This window comes from Tachysurus fulvidraco, chromosome 4, assembly GCF_022655615.1.
Source record: "Tachysurus fulvidraco isolate hzauxx_2018 chromosome 4, HZAU_PFXX_2.0, whole genome shotgun sequence".
Taxonomy (NCBI): domain Eukaryota; kingdom Metazoa; phylum Chordata; class Actinopteri; order Siluriformes; family Bagridae; genus Tachysurus; species Tachysurus fulvidraco.
Genome location: NC_062521.1, coordinates 595308 through 621597, shown reverse-complemented (window position 1 = coordinate 621597; position 26290 = coordinate 595308). Strand labels below are relative to the sequence as shown.

At 44.1% G+C, this 26290-nt stretch overlaps 2 protein-coding genes across 2 annotated transcripts; one reads left to right on the top strand and one right to left on the bottom strand.

Moving 5' to 3' along the window:
- Positions 1-6407: 6407 nt before the first annotated feature.
- Positions 6408-8975, bottom strand: kcnf1b (potassium voltage-gated channel, subfamily F, member 1b). The gene has a single exon (XM_027166729.2). The coding sequence runs from the start codon at positions 8790-8792 to the stop codon at positions 7392-7394; it is 1401 nt and encodes a 466-aa protein (XP_027022530.1). The 5' UTR covers positions 8793-8975; the 3' UTR covers positions 6408-7391.
- A 7012-nt stretch (positions 8976-15987) lies between these two features.
- On the top strand, positions 15988-24669 carry arg2 (arginase 2). The gene is made up of 8 exons (XM_027167202.2): positions 15988-16371; positions 16453-16525; positions 20609-20783; positions 21665-21824; positions 22124-22218; positions 23204-23308; positions 23790-23926; positions 24042-24669. Exons 1-8 carry the CDS (start codon positions 16258-16260, stop codon positions 24194-24196), a joined length of 1014 nt encoding a protein of 337 aa, XP_027023003.1. The 5' UTR covers positions 15988-16257; the 3' UTR covers positions 24197-24669.
- The last annotated feature ends 1621 nt before the right edge of the window (positions 24670-26290 follow it).

Genomic DNA, 26290 nt, shown 5'->3' with positions numbered 1-26290 from the left:
ATAATAATAATAATAATAATGATAATAATAATAATAATAATAATAATAATAATAATGCAGTTATATCCATCTTCTTTTCCTCTCAGGCTGCTTTCACTCCATTAAACAGGACCGTGATATTTGTTCTTAACACATAATTAGCTTTAACCAATGTGATTAATTATTAATTATTAATTATTAATTAGCATCCTTTCTAACATCATAACATGGTGAAAGTGACCTGGTCAGAGAAAACGCTTTAAAAACAAACATTGAACAGTGTCGTGTGAAACATTCCAGGTGTGAAACATTTCAGTCAAATCTCTGTTACTGAATGTACTGAAACACAGAGTGTGTGAGTGTGTGTGAGATGGTACATAAAGTCCCATGTGAGCACAGTCACACATTGTGATTAAGCTGTGTTTATAATGTGTTGTTTATAAGGTTTATAACTGAAACACAGACCTACAGTCAGTACAGTGTGTCAGATGGAGCTGAAGCAGGACTAAGCAGCACCGTGTCCTGTCTGATGTCCAGCTGAAACTCATTCCGCTTCTTTCACCTGTCAGAAAGATTTAATTAACCAATTAGCGGCTTCACAATCACGTGACCAAAAACACGCGGCCTATTGGACACCATTTACCTGTTCACATTCCACAGCATTGGTGTTTTTTTCACATTCGGTTACTTCTATTAGGCGGAAGTCGTGAACTAAAGTCGTTAAATAAATTTAAATAGATTTTAAAGGTAAGCCGTTAGTCACCATATGGTTAGTCACGCAGTGACGTCACCTGGTCACGTGAGAAGGTGGACTTATAATATAGTTATAGTTAATATATTATATACTTATGGTCATATAATATATTTTAAAAATATACTCAATTAACAATGAGCTCACGAACAGCTTGCTTTAGTTAGTAAACTTGCACGAGTCCTTTTACAGCAGGGTTGCCAAATAAAGTGAGGAAATTTACACCTTATTGTTTCCTGAACTGCGGTATTTTATGTATTCACACTGCGTTTCCGATCAATACCCTGTAAAACTCTCCATCTCTAGCCTGGTGCTAGCAGGTTACTGATAAGAGTTAGTGCTTGAGCAGTTTAGCTCAATTAATAGCAATTTCCCATGATTCCCCTGACACCTTCACTTCCTGCTTCATTAAACCACTTAATTGGAGCAGAGAGAAGTCAGGAGTGTAAGATATGATGATCATTAGGTTATTGTCTTATTACTGTGGCGTTTTCACTTCCTCCTGAACCGTGCATGCATAAAAGTGAAGAGAAAAGCTGGGGGGGGGGGGGGGGGGTGCGCGTAATAGAGTGAATAGACAGGCTGAACAAATAATGTGCCTGTGGGACCTGCAGCCCGGGGTTACTTATGACAGGGGACAGGGGCCATTGATGCACTCACACACATTCACACACACACACACACACACACACACACACACACAAAACTGGGTCCCGGTGGAGAAAGGAGAGGGAAAGTGAGATCCTCGTTCTCACTCTCTGTGACTCAGACACACACACACACACACACACACACACACACACACAAAATGAAAATATCTAGAAACAATTTTATATTTGTTTCATTCTGGCATAACAAAAAATACAAAATAAAGCAAACTTTCTTTTTTCAGATCCGTTTTAAACAGATATTTTACAGCACCAACATTCAGTTCGTTCTGCTAATCCTGATTAAATCATAAATATTTCATCACTTTTAAATGGAACTGCAGTGTTTGGCGATTGTGAAGGTGAAGGTCTTCTCACCCGGGACATGAGCGCTATTCCTGCGTCTCAACCTCCATCAGCATCATCAGTTAAGTGAAGTTACAGTAAAAAACACATTCCTCCCAGACAGATGTTCATCTGAGTGCGACTCTGCTGGAGGAAGCCGCTGTGTAGTAAAGTCTCAGTGGTTTCTTCATCTTCATCTTCTACTATTCTTTTCTCTGTGTGTTTGTGTGTGTGTGTGTGTGTGTGTGTGTGTGTGTGTGTGTGTGTGTGTGTGTGTGGGACGTCCCACAGCTCATGCTCTGCGTCGGTCTGTGTGGTGTTTGAGTAATTACCCGAGGCTGTGACTGGCGACGAAGCTCTAATTAATTTACAGTGAGAATACTAACGAGCAGCACGAAGGTGGGCGTTTCGCCTTCTGCTCAAAATCCATACATTTCTCCATCTTCCTCTTCATATCTCTCTCTCTCTCTCTCTCTCTCTCTCTCTCTCTCTCTCTCTCTCTCTCTCTCTCTCTCTCTTTCTTTGTAGCAGGGTGGTGTGTTGGTTAGCTGTTCAGCCAAAAAAATCCAACAACCTCTGAGGACGTTCCAGTTTTATACAAATCACTGTCCCAGTCAACTATTAATACAATTTACCCCGAAATTCAATCAAAATATTTTCAAATATATGTGTTTTTTTATATTTAATTTGTGAATGTGTTCATCATCTCAGTCTTGAAACATTCTAAACATTTAAAGTTTTAGAGGCAGATTTAAGACCCTGCTACATGAATACACTCACCTCTGTGGAACAAGTCACATGTCCCACAGGAAGTTACACACAACCTCGTTACACCTCGTTACAGCTCGTTAAAGCTCGTTACAGCTCGTCACACCTTGTCACACCTCGTTACAGCTGGACTGGGTTTGTTCCAGAGAACGCAGCTCATGTTGTCATTTTCCCACAAACATACACTTATATAAACAGCTCTAAGCCTTGATGAGTCATCAAATGCATAAATGATGCTAAAAGCGGTGACCGCTGTGGGGTGAGGAGCTGCAGGTCCTAATGGAAGTGACACATAACAGACTTCATCAAACAGAGAAAGAGTTTTCAGCATGTTTAAGCATGAGTGAGTTTATACATTAAACTACAGGAATGACGAGTCTCCAGTGTCAGAGCTTCAGAAGAGTCAGAGAGCAGACAGTAACACGAGAGAACGACAGAGAGAGAGAGAGAGAGAGAGAGAGAGAGAGAGAGAGAGAGAGAGAGAGAGAGAGAGAGAGAGAGAGAGAGAGAGAGAGAGAGAGAGAGAGAGAGAGAACAGAGGCTGCTGAGGGTTCAGCTGGTTTCTAGCTGCTTTAACAGGATCAGAACAGGATCTAGATTTGTTTCGCGGTCAATCATCAACACTAAATGTAATTAGGAACAGATAAAAAGTCCTAAAATTCTATAGAAATTCAGTTGGGCATCTCTCTTGATGCCATGAGCACTAGATAGAGTATAATAATAATAATAATAATAATAATAATAATAATAATAATAATAATAATAATAATCAGCAAACATGCAAAAAAAATTAAATAGCTCTTTTAGATGAACACAGCTGCATTCGTTATTCAGCCAGAAATGAGATGACGCACTAATAAAACGTTGTCATGTCCAAGCTTCCGCATTCTCACACACACACACACACACACACACACACACACACACACACACACACACACACACACACACACACACACACTCTCCATCAGTTTAACACTTGTGCATGAATGGATGGCTCATTTATCTGTTACGTGTGAATGGATCCTGACCCAGAGGAACAGAATTACTTTCCTAAACACACACACACACACACACACACACACACACACACACACACACACACACACACAAACAACACCACAGCTTTACCCATGTACACAAACTTCCCTTCACATGTACACAGCCTTGTTTCAGCTTTTTTCAGTCAAATGATTTCCTCATTTCGTATTCAAAGTGAGTGAGATTTTAATAAACCGCTGCTGGCTTCTTTCTCCTCGCGGCCTCACGGCATCATCTCTCTGTGATTCATACACAAATTAGATGAACTGTTGATGAGTTCACACACACACACACACACACACACACACCGAGTATACACCAGTGTTACAATGTAATAGACAAAGCAGATAAAGTTAGCAGGAGATCTGCATCTGTTCTGCCAGATGAAACATTACACAGATGTGAACTAATTCCAAATGAACTGCATTCAGACGCGTGATGGAGCACGTGGCAGCGCCGCTGTCTGATGTGGTGCAGGTGCATTTGAGAGGCAAATCGGACAATGTGCAGGTCATTTACATCCACTGTGAGTGGCCTGGCCAGCAATCACATTCAAGTGGCTTCATATGTAAACATCTGGAGCAGAAGAACCTGAAGACTAACCAAAAGAAAAGGGTGAAGAATAAACACCTGGGAAGAGAAAAGCAAACAAGCCTGATGTCATTTTGTCTTTCTGAGACACGGCAGCTCCAAAAGGTTGTTAAACCACTCATGCAGAGGAAAGTAGAGCAGAAAATAAGTCACACACACACACAAACTCGCACACACACTCACACACAAACTCGCACACACACACAAACTCGCGCACACACACACACACACACACACACACAAACTCGCACACACACTCACACACAAACTCGCACACACACACAAACTCGCACACACACACACACACAAACTCGCACACACACTCACACACAAACACATTTTAACACACAAACACACACACACAAACACACACACACAAACACAAACACACAAACTCACACACACACACACACACACACACACACACTCTCTCTCAAACAAACTCACACACACTCACACACACTCCCTAAAACACACAGACACAAACTCACACACAAACACACACACTCTCTCATACACACTCTCTCTCAAACAAACTCACACACACTCGCACACACACACACACACACTCTCACACGCACACAAAGCTTGAAGAAACTCGAGGCTCCGCAGATGTGATGAGAGCTGTATGTTGAGTAAAGAAAAGCATTTGCTTCATATTTTCGACACAAATCCGCACTCGAGCCTCGGCAGCTTCATCACGCGGAGCTGCGACCCGTCTGACATCTGAGTGCACTTTACAAAATGGAAATCTTTTAGTACGTGCTCAGGTTTGTGTCTCCTGTGTTCCCATGGCAGTGGAGAAGCGAAAGAGCTGATTGGTTCCTTCGGTGCCCGGCGATGCCTACTGTGCAGTTGTCCGTCACTGTCTGAGGAATCATTCACTCTGTAGGTCTCAGGTTTGGATGTTGCACACGCAGGACATTGAACTAATGATTATTAACCAGCCGTTCGATAACAAACACCAAGAATTTTGGGAAGTGCGCTGGGAATTAGATATGTGTAATTATTATTTTAATGAGCAGTGAGAATTCCGGTAGTGCAATGAGATTTTTGTGCACTGGAAAGTCTAGCACTGAAATCCTAAAATTCTGAAAGAAAAAATTATTAAGTCTTAAAGTGCAGAATAGAGAACGATGAAAGGCCGATGAGACAAAGTCTGGAAGTTGAGCGAGATTTCCGGCAGTTCTAGATACGTTAACAGAATTCCTGAAATGTGGTGGGAATTCTGGCAGCCGTGTGCAGAATGAATTCTAGAGAAAGCGATGAGGATGAGAAGCGACTCGACGAGTCGTTGTGGACGTGCTGTTAAAATGTCTGAAGTGTTGGTAGGAATTCTGGACCTTTAACACACGAAATGAGATGGGAATATGTTGAGAATTCTAGAAGGGCAACCGGAGTTCTAGGAGAAGAGAGAGAGAAAACTAGTTGTGGAGCGAGTACCATCAGCCAGAATCCTACATGTGATGTGACCATTTCTGGAATTCTGGAACTTTACCCAGATTCCTGGTGGTGCCGATGAGAGTGCTGTTTGCCCAGGGTGAGAATTCTACAAGTGCAACGAGAGTTAAAGAGGAAACGTGAAATTTCCAGAAGATTTCCGAGCTGCTTTGAGAACTGCAGCTGTACCTGATCTCCGCCACAGAGAGATGGCCGTGATTGGCTAGTGCTCGGTTAATTGACAGCGACAGGGGGCATTAACGGCGTCTTTTGCACCCGGGCAGCAGGGCAATTATGTTCCGCTGAAGCTGATTTTACAGCACTTTATCTCAACCATGGGACAAAGCCTTCACAGATGTACCACTTGGCTGGAGCCAGGAAGCAGGGCATCAGATTTAACAACCGGCCACACGCTGCTCACTAAAGGGATTATTTCACTCGTTAATGAATTCCTTCTGACCGCCGTGTGCTGCAGCTTTCGTATCAGTGCACACGGAGTCTCACACAGAACGTTTCTACAGGATGGACAGAAAGGCCTGACTTCTGGTAGATGATGTGGGCTTTAATGTTTTTGCACACGGACTCGATCCAGTACGGGCTTTTACAGCCTGAACAGGAAGCTGATTCAGAGTACAAAGAAATGCCGGGAACTCTGCTGCTGCCTGCGAGCCGAACACAAACACATTCAGAGCCTAGAAGACCAGCGCTTTATCCTCCAGGGTCCGGATTGGGGTTTTCAGTTTAAAGCTCAAACTTCCTAAGAGGAAGAATAGAATGGACGAGGCAGCGAGGCATCATTTACATTTCTCACAGGTTCAAGGTGCTAAGATGCAAATAACTCAGAGCTTACAGGACACGCTGACATCTTTGTTTAATCTCTGGCTTGAGCTCGTCTTTTAGAGTACACAAAGCAGCCCACCACAGACATGTAGAAAATGTGTATTGGAACATTCTCCTTATCACCTCATCTACAGACCGTCATCTGGAAAATGCTGAAAAACAATAAAAACAAAGACTTTGTGTCTTCTGCTGTGGCTAAAATAAGTTAGCACTCGCGAGCTACACAAACACCAAGAATCATCTGCCTGATGTGTTAGTATTGTGTTAGCATTAGCCTGCTAGCTGTAAACATTAGCTAACATAGCTACATAAACTTAGCTAACTCTGGCTTCTTTCACCGAATGTGAACCGTCTGGATAAACAGCAACCGATAATTTCTGGTAAACACTATTAGAGAAATATTAATCTGCCCATCAGAGGCTTCTCACAGCAGCTAGTTCGCTTGCTAACCACAAAGAAAACAGTTTTATTTCCTGACTGCTAGGACATGATAGTGCTCAAACTTCACACCCACATTGTTTATCCTCATACTTGTTGCTGCTGAAGCAAATGAACTGTCGGTTTTTATACTTCACTGAAAGTCATGAAGTAAACAGTTTGTGTTTATTCAGTCGTTATGGAGCGAGTGAGCCTAAACATTACGCCTGATCTGTACAGCATTTTATTTTTGTAAAGTATGAAGTGGCTTTTTGTTACAACATGCACAGAATCATTCATATATCATTTTTTTTCTGACATCATGTAAACCTCATGCACATTTCATGTTAGCGTTGCTTGTTATGGTTCTTTTCTTTTTTTTTCTTTAAAGCGTATAAGCCACTGTGTTCTTTTTTACGGCATCGTTTGCAGTTTTAAGTCACACGTCTCGGAGGCGATTTCTTGACACAGACTTTGTTTCGTAGCGCGTTGAGAAGTTTATGACTGAATTCAGTCAATGAGTCACTTAAAGAACTGATTCTTGCAGATGTTTTTTTTCCACAGCAATTTTTTTATGATACGCTCCTCTTCTTCACCACCCTGCGCTCATCCGTCAGAATCGCAATGTGTGAGTCGCTTCTTGAAACCCTGAGTGTCTCGTGTTTGTCCCCCACCTGCCCGAACGTCCCGTGCAGCTCCATGAGCTCGAGCTCGTGTCTGGCTGCAGTCTCCAGCACCTTCTGCTTGTTGTAGTAGACGACAAAGTTGTTGATGATGGGGTGCACTGGCAGCGCAATAGCTACTACACCACACAGGAAGCTGAGTGCTGCATTGCACCTCCCCAGCGCTGTCTTCGGGTACACGTCACCGTAGCCCACTGTCGTCATGGTGATGATGGCCCACCAGAAGGAGTGTGGGATGCTGCGGAACATTGTCTCCGGGTGACTGTGCTCCATGGTGTATCCAAGTGCCGAGAAGACAAAAATTCCAACACCCATGTAGGTTAGCAAGAGCCCGAGCTCGGCGAAGCTCCGCCTTAGTGCGTAAGTCAGAGTCTGAAGTCCAGATGAGTGACGTGCAAGCTTTAGTATGCGTGCTACTCGCATCACGCGTAACGCCTGCACGGCCCGCTGGACGTCAGTGAGGTCCATGGCGGCGGTGGCACCGAGATGGGTCAGAGCCAGTACAATGTAAAAAGGTGCAATCGCAGCCAAGTCCACCATGTTGAGGAAGGACAGGACGAAACGCATCTTTTCAGGAGCTGAAGCAAAACGTAGCCCGTATTCCAACGTGAACCAGCAGACGCACGCCGTCTCAATGGTGTCCAGAGTCGGGTGTTCGGCTAAGTGGCCATCTGCGTCTTGCACCTGCAGCTCTGGTAGCGTTGCCAGGCACATCACCAGCGACGATGCCAGCACGAACAGGAACGACGCCACTGCAATGGCACGTGCCACCCAAGACGACTCCGGTTTCTCCATGAGCCTCCAGAGAAACTTCCGGATGCGTTCAGACCGGGTCGCCAAAGGCCCGCCGTCTATATCCAGATCATCCAGGATGGCCTTGACCTTATCAGCTATTTCAGCGAGCTCTTCCTCCTTCTCGCGCACGTTGCTCTTGCAGCACTCATCCAAGCAGCTCGAGTCGATCCTCCAGAACTCCATTTCCTTCATGAAGCACATCGGGCAAATGCCCTTCTTCATGTGCACCTCGCCGAAATAATACACCTCCACGATGCACTTGAACGAGTCCGGGTCCCGGTCGAAGTAAAACTCCCCCTTTGCCGGCTCGTAGTCGTCGCACAGAGAGGAGATGGCGTCGAAACTGCGCGTTGTGCAGCGCGCAAGTTCCGCGAGGCGACTCTCCGGGTAGCGGTCCAGCATGTCGCCGCGCAGCGCGAGCCTCACGCCGCCCACGTTCACGGCGATCTGCTTCTCCGCGCCGTCGCGGTACCCGGGCTTCGGTAACGTCCACATAGTCCGTGTTTTAAAACATATTAAAGACAAAAGTTTCTGCTCCGCTTAATACAGAAATGTCGCTGCGGAATGTAGAGAAAGCGCCTTCTCTCTCCGCGCGCAATTTGGCACTGCGCTCCGCGCGCGCTCTACTCAAGTGCGCACCGCTTGGACTCTGTGAAAGCGAGTGTGTGTGTGTGTGTGTGTGTGTGTGTGTGTGTGTGTGTGTGTGTGTGTGTGTGTGTGTGTGCGCGCGCGCTCCCTCCCCCCTCCTCCAGCCCACCCTCTCGAGGTAAAGAGGCTCAGATCTAATACAAAGATCTAAAGAATATTTTTTATTACTTTAAATCTAGATTTGTACATTTAGATAATTGCTCACTAAAGCAGCATGTTTAGGTTGAGGATTCAGTTTACGCAGAAAAATCATTAAATAATAATAATAATAATAATAATAATAATGATGATGATGATGATGATGATGATGATGATGATGATGATGGCAGTAGGCCAGTAGTAGTATATCATGCAATTTATTTCTTAATAGCAATAATAAGTGAGACATTTAGCGCGTGCGCTTTTACAGTACAGACTTTAAAAATTATAAATAAACTTCAGTCACTTACATGCAACAAATTATTAATAATCAAAAACACTGTTAATGTGTCGTTTAACGTTCTAACTTCTGGTTATATAGCAATATAGAATAATAATATATACACTATATAATTATATTATATACTACCTAATAATATCTAAACTTATGTGAGCGCTCCAGCAGCTCCAGCACTTCAGGACTGCTTTGTGTCTCCATCTAGTGGTGAAACCCCTTTATTACAGAAGTAGCCGTTACCTACATTTTGCTGACATACTGTTTAACACGAATCTATTGTTTTCTATACGAATGTAAACAAACTTTTTAATACACTTTCAAACTCCATCACACCATCATTACTGATGTACATCGTTTCATATTCAACGTTAAATTCTATCCTAAGTTTTTTGTGGTTTTATTTTTTTGGATTTACATTTATATAAAACCATCGTACACGTGACATCTGTTTACTCACAGTAACGTGCTTCTCATTTGATCCTCGTGGTCTGCTGATGTGTCATTGAAAAGAAATAAGAAAGAAATTAGGAATAAAAAGATTACAAATAAAATCCTAGTCAGATTCAGTGTTGACATGAAGTACAGTGTTGTTTTCTTCTGTTTTACTTTTATATTCTTAACAACTTGAGTGAAAAGTAAACTAAATAACGATTTACTGACTTCTTCTTCTTCTTCTTCTTCTTCTTCTTCTTTCGTCTTCTCCCGTTAGGGGTCACCACAGTGAATCATCAGTTTCCACCTTACTCTATCCTCATCACCCTCGACTCTCACACCGGTTACCTTCATGTCCTCATTTAACACATCCATATATCTCCTCTTTGTCCTTTCTCTGGACCTCTTACCTGCAGCTCCAACATCCTTCTACCAATATAAAAACCTCCGTCCTCTGTACATGTCCAAACCATCTGTCTAGTCTCTCTGAGCTTGTCCCCAAAACAGCCAACCTGAGCTGTCCCTCTGATGTGCTCGTTCCTAATCCTGTCCATCCTCGTCACTCCTAAAGAGAACCTCAACATCCTCATCTCTGCCTCATGTCTTTTCCTCACTACTAGTCTCTAATCCATACAGCAGAGCTGCTCTCACTACTGTCTTCTACACCTTTCTTTTCATTCTTACTGACACTCTTCTGTTACACACAACACTCCTGACACTCTTGTCACACACACACACAACACTCCTGACACTCTTCTGTCTCACACACACAACACTCCTGATACTTTCCCCACCCACTCCAACCCACTTGTTCTCACCTCTTCCCCTCTTTTCCACACTCCCTGTCACACTGGATGTTTGACCCCAAGCACTTAAACTCCTGCACCTTCTTGACCTTCAGCACCCTGTCACTGTTCTACTTCCCTCCCTCCCCTTCATACACATGTATTCTGTCTTAAAACGACTGGTTTTCATTCCACTGCCTTCCAGAGCAGACCCAACCTCCACCCATCCTCACCACCTTCTACAGAGGAACAATTGAGAGCATGTTGATGAACTGCATCACTGTATGGCACAGGAACTGCAGTGCAGCTGATCGCAAGACCCTTCAGAGGATAGTGAATGCAGCCGCAAAGATCATCAGCGCCCCTCTCCGCTCGATCGAGGACATCTTCATGAAGCCATGCCTCAGCAGGGCCAAAAGCATGGCAGTGGATCCCACCCATCCCTCCTACAACATATTTCAGCTTCTACCACCAGGAAGACGGTACAGGAGCATCAGAGCCCGCTCCACTAGACTGCGGAACAGTTTCTTCCCCCAAGCTGTGAGAGCCCTGAACTCAAACCACCACTGCCACCCCCTGAATATACACAGGCCTCCTGTGACGTGACCCACCTGACTGCCACCAGTCACACTCTCCTCAGCATTAGCACACTGGCACATCAAAATGTTTAAATGTTTACATGCTCATGGTGCACACCACATCTTGCACTAGTCTGCTACCAGCTGCTGACCCTGAATGCCTCCTGTTGCACGTGTACAATATCAAGGAAGCATTGTAGTCTTCATACCTATATTTACTGCTTGAGTGTATATTCTCTTGTGTATTTAAATTATAAATGTCTTGTTTAATTGTTTAATGTCTGTATGGATGTTGCACCGTTTGACCTGTGAGACACGACATCTCGTTCCACTGTATGTCGCAACATGTAGTGAAATGACAAATAAAGGAACTTGAACTTGAACTTGATGTGGCTGAGGTCAGGCCCTCAATGACACACACATTCTAGGAAACAATGTCATGATACTGGAGTAATGTGGTCACATCAGAGCATCGGGACATCAGGACATCAGGGAGCATCAGGACATTAGAGCATCAGGACATCAGGGAGCATCAGGACATCAGAGCATCAGGACATCAGGACATCAGGGAGCATCAGGACATCAGGGAGCATCAGGACATCAGGGAGCATCAGGACCTCAGAGCATCAGGACATCAGGGAGCATCAGAACATCAGGGAGCATCAGGACATCAGTGCATCAGGGAGCATCAGGACCTCAGGGAGCATCAGGACATCAGAGCATCAGGACATCAGGACATCAGGGAGCATCAGGACCTCAGGGAGCATCAGGACATCAGAGCATCAGGACATCAGGACATCAGGGAGCATCAGGACATCAGGACATCAGGGAGCATCAGGACATCAGTGCATCAGGGAGCATCAGGACCTCAGGGAGTATCAGGACATCAGAGCATCAGGACATCAGAACATCAGGACATCAGGGAGCATCAGGACATCAGGGTCACATTCAGGAACATTTTCTCATGCGAGCCACCAAAAGGCCCAAAATATGGCAACACTGTGAAAGGGGACAAGCCTGTGTTGTGTTGTGTGTCATTGTGTATCATTGTGTGTTGTGTTGAGTATCATTGTGTTGTGTGTGTATCATTGTGTGTGTGTTGTGTATCATTGTGTGTTGTGTTGTGTGTCATTGAGTGTTGTGTGTTGTGTATCATTGTGTATTGTGTTGTGTATCATTGTGTGTTGTGTGTGTTGTGTATCATTGTGTATTGTGTTGTGTATCATTGTGTGTTGTGTGTGTTGTGTATCATTGTGTATTGTGTTGTGTATCATTGTGTGTTGTGTACCATTGTGTATTGTGTTGTGTATCATTGTGTGTTGTGTTGTGTTGTGTGTGTCCTGAGTGATCCGACATAAACCCACAAACTGCACCTGTACTCACCTCTTCCCCTCTTTTCCCCACTCCCTGTCACACTGGATGTTTGACCCCAAGCACTTAAACTCCTGCACCTTCTTGACCTTCAGCCCCCTGTAACCTCGCTGTTCTAGCCCCCCCCCCTTTCCAGTTGTTCCTCCACCTGCTCTCCACTCTCACTACAGATCACACGTCAAATAACGATTTATTGACATGATTCTAAGAAACAAGCACGCGTGAGTTGGACTATCGTACATCATCCACAAGAGGGCGCCAAGTCTCCATCAGTGGCTTTAGATCTCAAATGAACAAAAACAAATCATAGCTCATGAAACGATTATAAAAAGCTTCTTCTGATAGGAAGCTGGTGAATAACTGTGCTATAAATCTAACTCGGTTATAAATCCCAGACAATCGTGGTATTTTCTGTACAACACTAAGAAAGGGTGACATGGAACAATCTGGCAACCCTGTCAGTAGCGAAGCAATGCTAATCGGGTCATGATGCATTTACAGGGTGTCGTTGCATCAGATACCGTGACAACAGACAAGACACTGTGCTCGTCTACAGTCACATTCTCCACATTCTCCTGTTTGAACGAATAAAAGATTCTGAATTCTGATTATTATTTATTGTTATTCAATGCAAGTAAACAAACTAATCATTCAGCGTGAAGTCACACACTTTACACAAGTCCCTTAATGTTGAAAAGACAAAGGAGGTTGTGATGGACTTCAGGAGAAACTCCATTGAGCACCGTCCACTGACCATCAATAACACAACAGTTTAGAGGGTTGGCAGTACAAAACTCCTGGAGGTGCATATCACAGAGAATCTCACCTGGTCCACCAACACACGGTCACTCTCCAAGAAGGCACATCAGCGGCTGCACTTTCTACGCCGCCTGAAGAGAGCATGTCTCCCTCCACCCATCCTCACCACCTTCTACAGAGGAACAATTGAGAGCGTGTTGATGAACTGCATCACTGTATGGCACAGGAACTGCAGTGCAGCTGATCGCAAGACCCTTCAGAGGATAGTGAATGCAGCCGCAAACATCGGCGCCCCTCTCCGCTCGATCGAGGACATCTTCATGAAGCCATGCCTCAGCAGGGCCAAAAGCATGGCAGTGGATCCCACCCATCCCTCCTACAACATCTTTTAGCTTCTACCACCAGGAAGACGGTACAGGAGCATCAGAGCCCGCTCCACTAGACTGCGGAACAGTTTCTTCCCCCAAGCTGTGAGAGCCCTGAACTCAAACCACCACTGCCACCCCCTGAATATACACAGGCCTCCTGTGACGTGACCCACCTGACTGCCACCAGTCACACTCTCCTCAGCATTAGCACACTGGCACATCAAAATGTTTAAATGTTTACATGCTCATGGTGCACACCACATCTTGCACTAGTCTGCTACCAGCTGCTGACCCTGAATGCCTCCTGTTGCACGTGTACAATATCAAGGAAGCATTGTAGTCTTCATACCTATATTTACTGCTTGAGTGTATATTCTCTTGTGTATTTAAATTATAAATGTCTTGTTTAATTGTTTAATGTCTGTATGGATGTTGCACCGTTTGACCTGTGAGACATGACATCTCGTTCCACTGTATGTCGCAACATGTAGTGAAATGACAAATAAAGGAACTTGAACTTGATGTGGCTGAGGTCAGGCCCTCAATGACACACACATTCTAGGAAACAATGTCATGATACTGGAGTAATGTGGTCACATTAAGTACACAAAATGACAGGAACTGAAATAATGTTGATTAATCTTTCAGCAGAACGTGATGTGACACTGATTTGACACTTTAACAGGTGAATATCATAAACACACTTTATCTGTTCTTTTAAAGATACACTATATTCATGTTACCACATAAAAGGTGATTAATAAAAGGTCATTTTATTTAAAAGGTGATGATTTCTGCACATAATAAAGGGTCAGAATCGTTTTATAGCATATTGAGACTATACACATCAGATTATCTCACATACCATTTTTTAACGAAAGAAAGAATGATGAGCATCAGGACATCAGGGAGCATCAGGACATAAGGGAGCATCAGGACATCAGAGCATCAGAGCATCAGTGCATCAGTGCATCAGGGAGCATCGGGACATTAGGATGCATCGGGACATCAGGGAGCGTCAGGACATCAGGGGACATCAGAGCATCAGGACATCAGGGGACATCAGAGCATCAGGACATCAGGGGACATCAGAGCATCAGGACATCAGAGCATCAGGACATCAGAGCATCAGGACATCAGAGCATCAGGACATCAGAGCATGAGAGCATGAGAGCATGAGAGCATGAGAGCATCAGAGCATCAGGACATCAGAGCATCAGAGCATCAGGACATCAGGGAGCACTGAGTCTTAAAACTACATTTAATGTCTGTATTTTAATTGACCACATTTAACCAGGAGGGGACCTATATTTAGTGCTGCACATAACAAAAGCTTCAGAATCACTTTACAGCATTTTGTGTCTCTGAACACATTCAGGAACATTTTCTCATGCGAGCGTCCAAAAGGCCCGAAATCTGGCAACACTGTGAAAGGAGACGAGCCTGTGTTGTGTGTCATTGTGTATCATTGTGTGTTGTGTTGTGTGTCACTGTGTATCATTGTGTGTTGAGTGTCATTGTGTATCATTGTGTGTTGTGTGTCATTGTGTGTTGAGTATCATTGTGTTGTGTGTGTATCATTGTGTGTTGTGTGTGTTGTGTATCATTGTGTGATGTGTTGTGTATCATTGTGTTATGTTGTGTGTGTTGTGTATCATTGTGTATTGTTGTGCATCATTGTGTTATGTTGTGTGTGTTGTGTATCATTGTGTATTGTTGTGTATCATTGTGTTATGTTGTGTGTGTTGTGTATCATTGTGTATTGTTGTGTATCATTGTGTTATGTTGTGTGTGTTGTGTATCATCGTGTATTGTTGTGTATCATTGTGTTATTTTGTGTGTGTTGTGTATCATCGTGTATTGTTGTGTATCATTGTGTTATGTTGTGTGTGTTGTGTATCATTGTGTATTGTTGTGTATCATTGTGTTATGTTGTGTGTCTTGTGTTGTGTATCATTGTGTGTTGTGTGTGTTGTGATGTGTGATGTGTGTTGCGTATCATTGTGTGTTTTGTTGTGTTGTGTTGTGTGTATCATTGTGTGTTTTGTTGTGTGTTGTGTTGTTTTGTTGTGTTGTGTGTGTCATTGTGTGTCCCCGTGTGACCCGACATAAACCCACAAACTGCACTGAGCGGAAAATTCCGACTGCGTGTTAAAAGAATTCCGAATTCGGATCTCGAATTGTGAGACCCCACGCTGGTGCCAAGCCACGCCCACTTTAGAACAAACCCACGCGGTAGCGGCTGGTGATTGGTGGAAGTGACGGCGCGTCTTATTGTCGCATCGGGAGGCTATAAAAAGCGACAGGGGAAAGAAATTAAATATTTAACTGCTTTCGTGAGGCAGGTTTCAGTATCGTGTGTGTGTGTGTGTGTGAGTGTGTGACTGTGTGTGTGTGTGTAGAGAACAGAATTTACACAACAAAGAGCCTCATGAATATGAATAAAGCTCGACGATCCGTCTAGAAGAGAAACGGCGTTACTTTAATCCCCCAGTTTCAGCATCAGCTCGAGGGTCAGAGCTGAGTTACAGATCAGAGATCAGAACTCATTCTGTAAGTGCTTTATTCCGCTGGTTCACCGGTATGATAGTGAGAGGAACGCTGGCGCGCGCGCTCCGGTCTGCGCTGAGCTCGTGCGCTCAGAGACGCGCTCATCTCTCCGTGGCTATTGTCGGTGCTCCGTTCTCTAAAGGACAGGTGAGGAAGAGCGAGTCGACACGTGAAGCGTGATGCTACAGAAGGGCTAATGTGGCTCTGACATCCTTGTGTGTGTTTCAGAAAAGGAGAGGAGTGGAGCTCGGACCCAAAGCCATCAGAGACGCAGGACTGGTGGACAGACTCTCCAGCTTGGGTGAGTTCCACACTATAATGCGTCATAGGATCGGCTTATAAAGCGGTTTATTTATATGTAAGAGCTCGCGTTTAGTACAAAACTTCACGTGTTAGAGATGCGTCATTGTCCGGGGGAAGGGGTGGGGATGGGGTGGGGAACCAGCAGCTTTTATACATGCTTTATCTTCTTGTAACAACCGCGTACATCATCATCATCATCATCATCAACAACATCATACATGTTGATGAAAGAATATTATATTTAAAAAGCGTTTCTACTTCCGTTATTTTTTCATGTCTGAAAAGTTCTTCAGGACTTCTATTTAAGTGGGACGGCCATCTTTCACTTTCAAAAAGTGTCTCAGCTCAGGATGGTGTGTGTGTGTGTGTGTGTGTGTGTGTCTGTGTCTGTGTGTGTCTCTGCGTCATCGCGTGGTTGCCAGATCGTGTGGTTTTGATCTGTGTGCTCAGTCTGTTCAGGAAAAGGTGTGTTATGGTCGTGACGTCGTACGTGTTCACGTAAATAGGTGTAACGTGATGACACATTTTAGCTCTTAAAGATACAAACGATGTAAAACACCTAGAAGCTCCTGAAGCAGACATGAGTTCATCTGGGACACCAAGAGACTCAGAGAATGAGAAATGATCCAGAATTTGTACAAAACAATGTTCAATGTACTTTTGTTTGGAGAACAAACATATTTTGTTGAGAATACTTTGGGAAAACTAACTAACACTGAAGACTACAATTTATAATTTAAGAGGCAGATTCAACATTTCCCTTTATTTAAAAAAATAGTTTTAACACGGCACTGATGCTCCAGTCTATTCCTGTCGGGATGTAACTGGAAAATCAGGGGCATTATTAGTTAGGTAGTTCAGACACGTAACATAAAACCAGCACATGGGCTGGCAGACACACACACAGACACACACACACAGACACACACACACAGGCGCACAGACACAGGCGCACAGACACAGGCGCACAGACACAGGCGCACAGACACAGGCGCACAGACACAGGCGCACAGACACAGGCGCACAGACAGACGCACAGACAGACGCACAGACAGACGCACAGACACACACACACACAGTTCTACTTCTTTCTTTCTTTCCATCATCATCATCCCTGATGAACTCCTACTTATTTTGTGTAATCAGAGATGAGAACCTGCCTTAAGCCATGTTACATGCGACAGCGTGCAAAACCAGCTGAGGGAAAGACGTGATCTTTAAGACATGTTACAATGTTTTCCATAAACAGACGGTGGATTTTAACCAATGGTTGTGTACTGCACAGCGTCCTGTATGCCGTGAGTCATTCCGAATTAGGGAAGCGATCATGTTCCAGCCCTTTAATTTAACTGAGTAATTACCATACAGCTAAATTTACCTCAGGAAAACTGTACGTTTGAGATCCAGTTTAAATCAGATCTTAAATTATGTTTTTTTTTTTTAACCATGTTTGTGGTGAAACAACCCTTTGTCTCGGGCTCAGCAGCACTTCATCATTTTCCTGAGTTCCACCAGTGGAATGTGCAAGTCACCGTAGTCCGTGTCTGAGCAGTCTTCTCTCTAGTCAGCTGGGAAACAGATAAACATTGCGTCGTGCCTGTAATCCAATAGTGCAGGCTATCTTAAGCGTCAGCTGCATTTTTCCAAGGTGGCAGGATCTGTTTAGGACTCTGTTTAAAGGGACCAGAGTGACTTTAATGAGCCTGTTATTGTGAGTCTCGTCACCTTGCGGCTCAGCGTGCCCTTGAAACGGCAGAAGATTGTGGTGTGTAATAGTGTGTATTCCATCTGTTTACGACACTTGTGACAAGTACACACAATGTTTTGTGAGACAGAACTACTTTTGTATAAAGATTATATCTTTATAATTTTAAAAAACAAGCAAATTCAGCTGCAATGTCTCTTTATTGTACCTGTTTCTAAAGAATTGATTCTAAAGGTCTTCATTCGCTAAGATGGAATTGTTTGCAGTGGTGATTTGCAGAGGTGGGAAGTAACGGAGTAAAAATACTTCCTTACTGTACTTCAGTACATGTTTCTGGTATCAGTTTTTACTCCACTATTTATTTTTCGGACAACTTTTGACTTTTCCTCATTACATTTTTACACAAATATCTGTACTTTTTACTTCTTACATTTCCCAAACGGACTCGTTACTTTTAGTATTATTCCTTCTCATTGGACGCTGTTTCCAGCCTATCATCCTATCATTGTGCGGCTTTTTCCCCATGTGACTGGTGTACTGTATTATTTACTGGCTATCAGACACAGACTAAGGATAGCGGAGCTAACAATGAGCAGCGCCTACAAAAGGAATGGCTAATGTTCATTCAGAGGGAGTCACCGATGTTAAAGTAACTAACAACGAGGACATTCCTGAACACACATGGCCATATATGACGGAGATGTTTGTAATAATCGGCGTCACAAAGGATTCCTGGCGAATGCGTTGTGAATTGTGTCAACCCAAAAAACACGAAGTGCTTAATTTAATTAACATTAATTTTGTCATTTGTAAAACATCACAATAACTTTGAGTTGTTTTGAAGCACAGAGCTGGAATCTCCCTACAGTTTGGGATATGGCCTTGGTGATACACTCGGTATACATTACATTTCCAAAAGTATTGGGTCACCTGACCTTTCCTTCTATATGTGGTTGTTTTCTGATCTCATCCCTACTGAACACCTTTGGGATGAATGTGAACGCTGACTCCACCCTACCTCACCTACGTCAGTGCCTGCCTTTCGTAACACTCTTGTGGCTGATGAACACAAATATCCATCAGCACACTCCAAAATTATATATTCATATACATATACAGTACATACAGACACACACACACACACACACACACACACACACACATATATATATATATAAAACATGACGTCCAGTTACCACATGACACTAAAAAGTAGTAACGGTGACTTTTTACTTAAGTACATGTCAGAGCCCAAACTTCTTTACTTTAACTCGAGTAAAAGAGTGTAGTCACTACTTCTACTTTTACTGGAGTCTTTTAAAAAATGAGTATCTGTACTTCTACTTGAGTAAAGGATGTGTGTACTTTTGCCACTTCTGGTGATTTGACAAAAAAAGAACACACACAAATGTGATTTACAGAAGCCAAGTGTTTTCGGGGAAAAAGAGATTGACTCATGAGTCTTAGCAGAAGTCCTGGCTGATGATAAGCGACAGCATGACAGCGATTTCCTGTAAGATGTTGACCATCATGAACCAGATGGACATGAACAGTTCCTCCAATATTAAGAAAGCGAGTGTGCTCTCGGTGATTATCTTCTCACCTTAACCAGGACACTGGGACCCGAGTCTATTCCTGTCCAGTGGTAATAGGAACGTGTTGGTGTGAGGGGGTGTGAGGGGGGGTGTGTCAGCTTGGCTCTGACGAGTAATACGAACCTGGCACTTAAACCCATGTAAATTAAAATCCATGGGTTTCTTCCCACACACACACGTACACACACACACACACACACACACACACACACACACACACACACACACACACACAACCCAGTACACACACACACACAACCCAGTACACACACACACACAACCCAGTACACACACACCAGTACACACACAACCTTGTACACACACACACACACACACACACACACACACACACACACACACCACACCCCAAGCCCTGGTACATTACTGGGTTGTTTACCTCTTCCCTGTTCCACTCATTAGCACTTGGCCGGTTGTTGCCTCATTTCCAGATGAATTCCTGACAGAACCTGAGTGGTGCATTATGGGTAAAACGGGGTGGGTGGAAAATGCAAAGGCAGGCAGTACCACAGAAAACAAGCTCGAATAACAGTTCTCTGGATGCCATTGAGGAATTGTGGGAGAAAAACATGTGCTTGGTCAGAGGTGGTGTTCAGGGGAAGGGATTTCACTTTAAAATAGCTCAAGGACTCAGTGAGTGATAATCTGCTGCTGAAATTAAACGCTTACTACAGACTGTTTGTTATGCAGATCACCGCACTGAACGTCTCCTGCAGTTGGCTTCCTCTCTCTAACTCACACGTTACACTCACGTTTTCTCCAGAAAATGCTGTGCATGATTTTGGAGACCTGAGTTTCGAGCACCCAGAGGAGGACGACCGGTTCATGAATGTTCCCTTCCCACGTACGGTGGGCCGAGCCAATCAGATCCTGTCGGACGCTATGAGCAGAGCTGTGGGTGCGGGGCATACGGCTGTCATGCTAGGAGGAGATCACAGGTAACGTCCTTCACAGCAGACTATAATAATAACAGAATCTCCATGAAGTCTAGGTTGGTTACATCACAGGTTCCTAAGTCTGGTCTAACACCTGATTCAGCTCATGAGCTTATTTACAGTCATTGTGTTACAGCAAGGAACACACAGACATGTGCAGGATGGAAGCTCTCCATGACGAGGGGTGGAACCTGAGGGGTGGGAACCTCCGGGGTGGAATTCTGAGGGGTGGGAACCTCCGGGGTGGGAACCTGAGGGGTGGGAACCTGTGGATTACCCAAGAAAGTTCTTTGAAGTAAACATTCAGTTTGCTTGGTCACTGAGCTCCTTGCAACACTGCAGTCTGTTGCATTAAATGAGAAATCTTAGACACAATCACATGTGGGTGCAGTTCAGAGGAAACAGTTTCACCAGACAGCTCAGAGTGAAACGAGTAAAAAGGATCTTTGGAAATCGGTGACTGTACGTTTAGCTTCGCGATATGCGTCATTGTGTGACAGTTGAAACCAAAGTTCACGCCGCTCGTGCACATCCGTAGAGAAAAGGATGAAGCAGCAGTTCAGTGTTCACATTTTTTTTTTATTACAAATCCTGTTGCAAGACTTTAATATGTTCAGTAACTTTAACTATAGATGTTCTGCTCAGATAAAGGAGTGGAATGTGATTGTAATGTTCTGATAAAATGTTCCCATGATGTTCTCTCTGAAGGTGGATTTGCGTGACAACCTCAGCAGCGCAGCTTTGTTTAAAAGGATTCGCTTTAGTGCGACATCCTCTATTGTCTTCATCGTCATTCACTATTTAAACTTTCCACCCTTTAATCCTCATTTATTATCTTTCAAGTATGACAACAGCGCTAACATACCAGTCTCGTACTTTTGCAGCTTGGCCATTGGCTCGGTCGCGGGCCACGCCCTGCAGCGTCCAGATCTTTGTCTGATTTGGGTCGACGCGCACGCAGACATCAACACACCCATGACCTCACCATCCGGAAACCTCCATGGCCAGCCGGTCGCATTCATGCTCAAAGAGCTGCAGGACAAGGTGGGGCACCAGATCTACACCCTCAATGCCTCCTTTAGTTTTCATCATAGAACATGGTTGTGCTTTGTACATATCCTGAGGATTAGATACAGCCTCCAGGGCCGAGCAGCGTAATCAAAGCTTTATCGCATGTTTGGATCACAAAGCATCTGATACACTCTTCCACTTGGAAGCTCATTGTCTGAAACAACAACAAAGGTTTTGAGACAAAAGCTGAAGGTCCTGAACTATGCAAATGTTACACAAACATCTGTCCGCTTAAAGTTTAGATCTGTTCTTCTTTCATGTTGTTCATGTAGATGCCAGCAATCCCTGGTTTCTCCTGGATGAAGCCATTTCTCACAGCTAAAGATCTGGTTTATATCGGCTTGAGAGACGTAGATCCGGGCGAGCAGTAAGTAGCATGTGCTCTGTGGTCAATTTCGACCAGAGATGTGTTTCTCACAGTTTGGACATACACACACACACACACCCACACACACACCCACACACACACCCACAGGCTACCATAAATGTTTTTTTCTTTACTTTTAATTTAGAAACAAGAACAAATATTTATAATACCAGTAGTCTTAATCCTACGAAGCCAAGATTGCGAAACAGTCACCAGATCAGTGAGTCGCTGAAGTTACTCAAGGAGTCAAAAAAAGAATTCCGGCAGTGCCACAGCCATGCTTTGGCCCGGATCCCAAGAGGATGTGCTCTCTGGGTGGGTGGAAATTTCCACTCTCCACTGTCAATCACAGCAACCCTAACTAATCAAATCATGGTTATGTGCAAGTTCATGTATACGTAAGAGGGCAGTTAGCACTTTCCTCTGATTGGACGCAGGAGAAAGCCTCCGTGGTTGTTACGTGTTGGAAGGCTGACACAATTGGTCTTGAGTATGACAACCCTGATCACCCGCAATGATGCACTGCATCTTTATCCATGAGTTTGCAGTGAACAGGTCTTAGACAGCTAAATCCTTCGAGAGGTTCCGCCGAAACACGGAGCGTTAAAGGGCCGAGTGCGGTTTAACGCTCAGATCTAACATGATAACGAGGTAAAAAGCTTTAACGAGAGACATTTGTGAAAAAGAAGGAAAACCAATGGTGTTACTGCTGTATCCGTCCTCCTATTGACTCTGAGACAGGATGAGAACACCTAATCCCATCCAACCTGTCCAGACCGGTTTACAGCAGCAGCTCAGACGTGAAAGGAATGTCTGCCTGTGCACTAGAACATGTGCAGCTAATAAATTACTTTAATAACTCTTTTACAGCCAGTTCTTAGGCAAATCCCAGAAAACTGCAGAAACTGCAAACTGATTTATTTATTTATTTCATTTCATTTCTAATTCGTCGTGTCACATCGCTGTTTTTAATCTTTTCTCTCAGTGTTATTCTGAAGAACCTGGGCATCCAGTGCTTCACCATGCGGGATATTGACAGAATGGGAATGCAGAGGGTTATGGAAGTGACGCTGGATCATCTGATGGCAAGGTGCACAATATTTACACACCCTACATGCTAATCAATCTATCCATCGGGTCACGTGGCACTCGGTCGCGTCTTTATTGCTATTGTCTGGTTAGTGGACTAGCTAGCTAAGGTTATCAAACCAGCATCAAACAAGCTAGCAAGCTAACCTAACTACGTTGTGCTATTAGCTAACTGTTAGCATTCAAATTATTATTTGCTGTTGCAAAAATGTACACTTTGAAACACACTATTGTTTAGCTTTGTAGCTAGTTGTTAGCGTTAGCATTAGCATTTAAACAATTACAGATTAAGTGTGTGATAGGAAATTTTCTTGCTCTTTATTCCCTGTTGGTTTTGTGACTTGTGGGTTGATTTACTTTGCTTAGCATGTAGAAAAAAAATCTGTCAAATGTTAGCTTTTAATTAGCTTAGCGAGGTTCGGTGTCACAGTTTGTTCTGTAGATCTTTGTGAAACTAAAATACCTTAAATTTCCTGTGACAGAAAGCCGCGGCCCATCCACCTGAGCTTCGACATCGATGCCTTCGATCCCACTCTCGCTCCAGCTACAGGAACTCCAGTGAACGGAGGACTGACCTACAGAGAGGGAATTTACATCACAGAGGAGATTCATAACACGGGTAACACACACACACACACACACACACACCATCCTGTACAGTGTGAGAAAATGTAGCGAATATTAAACAGAAATAAAATGTGACGCATTTAAACAGTACAGATTTATTTCTGCAGGTCTGTTGTCTGCGATGGATCTGGTGGAGGTGAACCCGGCGCTGGGTGCGAGCTCTGAGGCGGTGGAGGCCACCGCCGCTCTCGCTGTGGACGTCATCGCTTCGTCTCTGGGTCAGACTCGTGAGCTGCAGGACACCGAACAGCTCGGCCTGTAGAGCCGCCACGACTCGGACTGAATATCAAACCCGCTCTGCATTCCAAAGTGTAAACACAGACACGTGCAACAGACAGACTGCGAGAGTTCAAATCTTTCAGAGAGACTGAACTACAAGAGCTTGGAGAAAGAAGAGAAGAGAAAGAGAGCGTGCCTCCTTTACAAATAAAACACACACACACATATATAGCAACACGACTGATGCCAGCTAGGACTGAAGGCGTCTCTATTACATACTAACACATGGTTAAAATGACTGTTCACTGATTTTATGCAAAAGTTTGAACTTTTAATAATTTACCTGTTGGTTGTCTTTTAAAAGGGGGGGGGGGTCTTTCGGGGAATTTTCCATCTTTCTCACATGCGACCTGAAGTACGTTACTGTCCACCCCTTAATGTCGCCATGACGACTCTGAAAGGTTGAATGCGCTTTTCTTTTTGTTGTAACTAAATAAATTGACTTTTCATTTCCTACTCAGTGGTGATTGGGTGTGTGCTTGTCGTTCTCACCTGGGCTTCGCTGGGCGGAAAACTCAACAAAAAAAAAGTCTTTGATGTTCTACGTTTACGTTTAAGGGCCTTGCCGAGGGGCCCAGCAGGGACAGCTTGTAGGTTCTAGGATTTAAACTCACACCTTTCCATTGTGTAGTCAAACACTTACGCTCTCGGCTCCGTAACCTGTGACAACACGCGGTCCTATAGGTACAGAAGTGTTTCTCAGGTGAGAGAAACCTTGGAGTTTTGCCCAGAAAAAATCGAGAGGACACAATTTATAATTTTGTACTGAAAGCATCACGTGTTATTATCAGTAATTATGTTGTTATAAACACTCACTGTACAGACACGTGTCCTGCCCAGGATAGTGCCTAGGGCAGAATTACAGAAAAACAGTTGGGCAACCTGGGAGTGGCTGAAGGTGGCACTGAATATGCAGCAAGCTGTAAACAAAAGTGTGCAAGGTTTGTTGCCGTGGGCAACCAGTCAGTCAAAGCTGTTTTGCAAATGTTGTTGCAGCTACTATAACTTTTATCTTTTCCCAATAGGGGTCACTGTGCTGTCCCTCTGATGTCACACACACACACACACACACACACACACACACACACACACACACACAACACTCTTGACAATCTTCTGTCTCTCACACACACACACACAACACTCCTGACAATCTTCTGTCTCACACACACACACACACACACACAACACTCTTGACAATCTTCTGTCTCTCACACACACACACACAACACTCCTGACAATCTTCTGTCTCACACACACACACACACCACTCCTGACAATCTTCTGTCTCACACACACACACACACAACACTCCTGACAATCTTCTGTCTCACACACACACACACCACTCCTGACAATCTTCTGTCTCACACACACACACACACACACACACACACACACACACACACACACCACTCCTGACAATCTTCTGTCTCACACACACACACACACACAACACTCCTGACAATATTCTGTCTCTCTCACACACACACACAACACTCCTGACAATCTTCTGTCTCACACACACACACACACAACACTCTTGACAATCTTCTGTCTCTCACACACACACACACAACACTCCTGACAATCTTCTGTCTCACACACACACACACACAACACTCCTGACAATCTTCTGTCTCACACACACACACACACACACACACACACACACACACACACACACACACACACACACACACACACCACTCCGGACAAACTACTGTCTCACACACACACACACACACACACACACACACACACACACACACACACAAAACACACCTGACAATCTTCTATCACACACACACACACACACACCACTCCTGACAATCTTCTGTCTCACACACACACACACACACACACACACACACACACACACACTCCTGACACTCTTCTGTCTCACACACAACACTCCTCACACTCTTCTGTCTCACACACACACACACACACACAACACTCCTGACACTCTTCTGTCACACACACAACACTCCTCACACTCTTCTGTCTCTCTCACACACACACACACACACACACACACACACACAACACTCCTGACACTCTTCTGTCACACACA